Raw genomic sequence first — 5158 nt, forward strand, 5'->3', positions numbered from 1 at the left:
AGAGTGGCTATGAGGGGATCCTGCGTGTGTCTGTGAGGCTCCTGAGTGCCTTTCAGTGTCACTGGACTCACTGACACTAGATCCCCTTCTTGCAGTCTTATTGGATTCTTTCCTGGTGGCTTGGCCATGCCCAGACCCACTATGTCCCCTGGTGTCTCCTGACAGGCCCTGTCTTCCTCTAGCTGTGGATCCTGACTCTGCATGTTGAGATCCAGAGTGGCTATGGGGGGTACCTGTGTGTGTCTGTGGGACTCCTGATTGCCTTTCTGTGTCACTGGTCTTACTGACCCTAGAATCACTTCTTTTAGTCTTACTGGATTCTGTCCTGGTGGCTTGTGCATGACCGGAGTGTCCTTGTGTACTCCTGTCTCCTGACTCTCCTTGTTTTTTTCCCTGTCTCCTTTCAGCTCTTTCCGTTGCTTGACTCTCAGCTGTATCTGATATTGTTTTTCCAGATTTCGGAGACACTTTTCCTGACGTAGTCTCATAGCATTCTTTTCCCTGTAACCTAGAGTCATGCTTCTCATAGCCAGAGGAATGACCTGAGGTCAATTCATGTTGATCATAGCTAGATGACTGCCTTGAGTTGGATCCATGTTGACTATGTGTAGAGGACTTTCCTGTGGATGACCTAGAGTCAGAACTGTAGGATTTCCTTGAGCTGGAACCATGTTGGCCGTAGGTAGACTGACCTGATCTAGACTCATGTTGTTCAAATTCCAAAGAATGACCTGAGCCAGTCCCAGAGGCAGGAGACTGATGTTTACTAGATCCATATCCAAAGCTAGAAGATTGACCTGAGCCATATCTATGTTTTGTAGAGGTAGATTGATGTGAACCAGACCCATGTTGTCCAGAACCAAAAGACTGTCCTGAGCCAGTTCTGTGTTCTCCAAAGCCAGAGGTCTGTTTCACACCAGAGGACTGCTCTGAGCCAAACCCATGTTTTCCAACACCAGAGGACTGTCCTGAGCTAGACCCATGCTGACCCAAACCAGAGGACTGTCCTGAACCAGATTCCTGTTTTCCAAAGCTAGGGGACTGACCTGAGCTGGATTCATATTGTTCATAGCCAGAGGACTTTCCTGAGCCAGACCTATGCTGGCTAAAGCCAGAGGCCTGTCCTGAGCTTGACCCATGTTGGCCAAAACAAGAGGACTGTCCTGAGCCAGACTCATGTTGTCCAAAACCAGAGGTTTGGCATGAACCAGAGCCATATCCAAAGTTAGAGGATTGACCTGAGCCTGATCTGTGTTGTTCAAAGCCAGAGGACTGCCCAGAGCCAGACCCATGTTGTCCACATTTAGAAAATTCACTTGAACCTGACTCTTTTTGATGAGAGTTTGAAAAGTGTCCACAAGAACCAGGTCCATGTTGACCATAGGTAGCAGGCTGACTTGTGCCAGACCCATACTGTTCACAGCAAGAGGACTGACTTGAACCTGTTCTCTGTTGTCTTCCACAGTTCTGTGTTTGACCACATGCTCTAGATCCATATTCTTCCTGACTAGAAGACTGGCTGCAGGAGCTAGACTCATATTGACCATATCCAGAGCACTGACCTGAAATATATCCATGACCTAGTCCACCACTACTTCCTGACTGACATCCTGACTGGGTACAGTTAGATTGATTTCCTTGCCCTCCAAATCTACCTTCCTGACAAGAAGTAGAAACATTTTGTGGCCTTCCACACCCGCATGAGTTGCTGGAACCGCATACATAGTTTTGCCTTCCATTGTCTCCTAAGCTTCTAGAACTAGATCCAAGCTTTTGTCCTCCACTCTGTCTTGACTGAGTAGAGTTTGATTTATGTCCACTAGCATCCAATCCATGTGACAGACCACTATGACCTTTCCTTCTCCTGCTCTTTAATCTAGATCCAGATTCATATTCCTTCTCAGATTCCCTAGAGGGGCTAACATGTGACTTGTTTTTTCTTTCTCCCAGCTCCTCAGAGCTGGAACCATGTCTTTCTTTGCCACTACTGCATGAGTGACCAGAGCTAGACCAATGGTGTCTTTTCTCAAATTGCTCTTGGTTTCCTGAGCTAGATAAACCACCTTGCCTTCCCAGCCTCCTGGAGTCTGACCCATGTCTATGTTTCCTAGCTCCCCTTAAGACCTCAGAACCATAACCATGCTCCTCTCCCTCACTCCATCTTGAATGTCTGTAACCTGATTTCTGTCCTGGTGTATCTTCTTCTTCCTCTTCTGTTTCACTTTCTTCCTTTTGGTGTCGATGGCCATGCCTATGCTTCTTTGACCCTGAAGCTTTGCAGTATTCTTTGCTGAGAACCTTGTTGCAGGCCATAGCCAGCTTGAATACCATCAGAAGAAACTCAGTAAAGTCCAGTCTTCGGTCATGATCTCGATCTAGCATGTGCATAATAACATCCACTGTATCTGGATCATCTGGGTTCTGTATATAGGTGACATACCAAAGAAGACCTAGTCAGCCTAGCCCGCATAGGAAGGTAACATATTCAGGTAGAGTTGTGGAATTGTGGATGTTTAACATTAGGTAATTTAAATCCAGTCAAGTGTTACTTTAAACTAAATCAGCCTAATAGGACCCAGCAGGTGAGAAGAAGTAATGCAAAAGAATAAAATCTATTGGGAATCCCAGCAGAATACAGCTTAAGGACCTCAGCTAGGGGACTAGTACTCAGGTATAGCATCAAATTGGTACCTGGTATATTTTAGTTTTATGTGCATTTTAAACATTATATGCTGATATATTCTATGTTAGAATATATCATTTTAGGTTTAAAATAGCTGAGTTCTTCCCAAGTAGATGGAAGAAATACTCTCTTGTTTGAAGTTTTTAGTCATCCTGGCTACTTGCTCAGCTCTCCCTGTAGATGTTTCCATCTCTATACTTTTTATTACAAATTTGAAAGGGCAATCTTTTATGTTTTAGCACACATTTATATTCTGTTTTTTTTTTTTTTTTTTTTTTTTTTTTCCCAGAAGGGGAAACCTGGAAGCATGAAAAAGTCTGAAGGCCTACATGGTGGGTATGCACGGGAAAATGAAAAAACCTTCACCTTTCTAAAAATAATGTCCCAGAAGACTTTCTGATGTCCCCGAAAAGTACACTCCTAGAGTTGTTCCAAAAACCATTGAGAGTGTGTACTTTTTAGCTAATCTTTGGTCGTATAGCAGAGAATTTACAAGACCCTAGAAGCCTTCAGTCCTGGTATATGAATTCTCACCTTCAGAATTGGACGGAATTCTTTCTCCAGAAGTTCCTTTAGTTCATCCTTGCTCAGTGTGCCACATTCCCCATCTTGTTTGGTGTATTTGTAGAAAACATCAATGACTGTGACAACACTTCTCAAGAGGTCAGTCATCTTTTTGCAAGTTTAAGTGAACCTGTAGAAAAAAGAAACAAAAGACGTTATTATTCATGTTATTTTTTAAAAATTTAGAAACAATTCTGATTTTAAGATTTTTCAAATCTCTCCTCTCTTTTAAACCTAAAATACTATTGTATTGCATGGAGAACTGGGTGTGATGCCAAAACAATGAATTCTGTTACGCTGAAAAAAAAAAAAAAAAAAAAAAAAAAACCCTAAAAAACTTCAACAAGTAAGGCTGTAACCCATCAATACAGTGAAAATTGTTAATTTTGAGTTACTTAGATAAGATCAAGTCATTGTTGCTGACTGAACTAGGATTAGAGCTCAGATCTTTATGTCCTGGATGGATATAGCCCTTACATAATGTCGCTACACTTTGTGTACTTTGGTGTTTTGGGTGTTGTCCTGGAGCTTCCACAGTTTCTAGAACCACCCAGATGTATTGTCCCAGTCTCTCTGGTTAGTTTCACTGGTTCTTTTGAGTCAAAAGTGACCTACCGGTATCATAACCATTTCTCCTTTGGACACTAGAAACTAAACAGGATTGTTAAGGCCTTCAGCAAATAAACAATGAGCAAGTTACCCATTACCTTGGTGATTCAGAACCATGAGATAGCCCTCAGAAGAGCTCAGGAACTATCTTAATATTAGTTTCAACCAAACACTTCAATCTTATCTTTTTCAATAACCAGGGAGAAAGGCTCAGCAATGCAGACAGTAGGTTTCCTAGTGGATGACTGGATCATAGAGACTGAGGCACTGACATTGAACAGGGAAGGGACTTTACACTAGTGCTGGCCTCCTCTCTACTTCAGCTGGCCAATCCAGGAAAAAAAAATGGCATAAAAAAGACTAGGAAGATAGTGTGGAATAGTCTAGAAGAAGGTGAATTTCTTGCATTATTCATCTTGGCAATAAGAAATTTATTCTAAAAAGACCCCAGGATAAATGAAACCAACCCAATAAATAAAAAAAAGAAAAGAAAAAGAAACAAGAATGAAATGGCCAAATATATATTAACTCTGATTTAACTCTTACTTCTGAATTTCTAATGTGGACAACAATCAATCAAATATCCATCAATGTAACTGGATGAATTTTCTCTCACCTGGTTCACCAAAGGAACACGTAGGATAAATCCTGATGCAGCTTGCAGGGTGACCAGTGGATTGAGATAGTGACCTTTATATAGCTTAAAATATGTGGGTGCTCTCCTCTGTGGGATGGACTACTGATTCATTTCTAATCAAATCTAACCCCACCTCTGTCATGTTTATCTTCCTACTTCTTCACATTCTTATCTTTGAGGTGATTGCAAAAAGGATGGTGCTGGTTCAACTTCCAGTATGAGGACATGTTGTAGGACACTTTTTTTCAGGGTCATACACTTGTGAAAATCAGAGAATATATATATATATATATATGTATATATATATATATATATATATATATATATTTGTTTTAAAGATTTTATTTATTTATTTGACAGACAGAGAACACAAGTAGACAGAGGCAGGCAGATAGAGAGGAAGGTAAGCAGGCCCCCTGCTGAGCAGAGAGCCCGATGTGGGACTCGATCCCAGGACCCTGAGATCATGACCTGAGCCGAAGGCAGCGGCTTAACCCACTGAGCCACCCAGGCGCCCCTAGAGAATATATTTTTGAGGACTCGTGTAGTTCATTCTTTTTATTTAGTACCCACAATAAGTAATGAAGTGTAAGATACTTGATAGCTGTGCAATGAATGCATATTCAATTGAAAATGAACATAGGCCATGAGCCTTACTTAACTGA

The 5158-nt window shown here is 41.6% G+C and overlaps 1 protein-coding gene across 1 annotated transcript in view; it reads right to left on the minus strand.

Annotated features, from left to right (window-relative positions):
- Window positions 1–3355, minus strand: part of FLG2 (filaggrin 2) — an 11037-nt gene extending 7682 nt beyond the window's left edge. The window contains exons 1-2 of the mRNA XM_059377124.1: window positions 3218–3355; window positions 72–2421 (exon numbers count right to left, since the gene is read on the minus strand). Coding sequence (XP_059233107.1) covers window positions 72–2421; window positions 3218–3355 — 2488 coding nt within the window. The remainder of the gene's footprint in view (window positions 1–71; window positions 2422–3217) is intronic.
- Between the last annotated feature and the right edge of the window lie 1803 nt (window positions 3356–5158).

Source organism: Mustela nigripes, chromosome 14 (genome assembly GCF_022355385.1).
Source record: "Mustela nigripes isolate SB6536 chromosome 14, MUSNIG.SB6536, whole genome shotgun sequence".
Lineage (NCBI taxonomy): Eukaryota > Metazoa > Chordata > Mammalia > Carnivora > Mustelidae > Mustela > Mustela nigripes.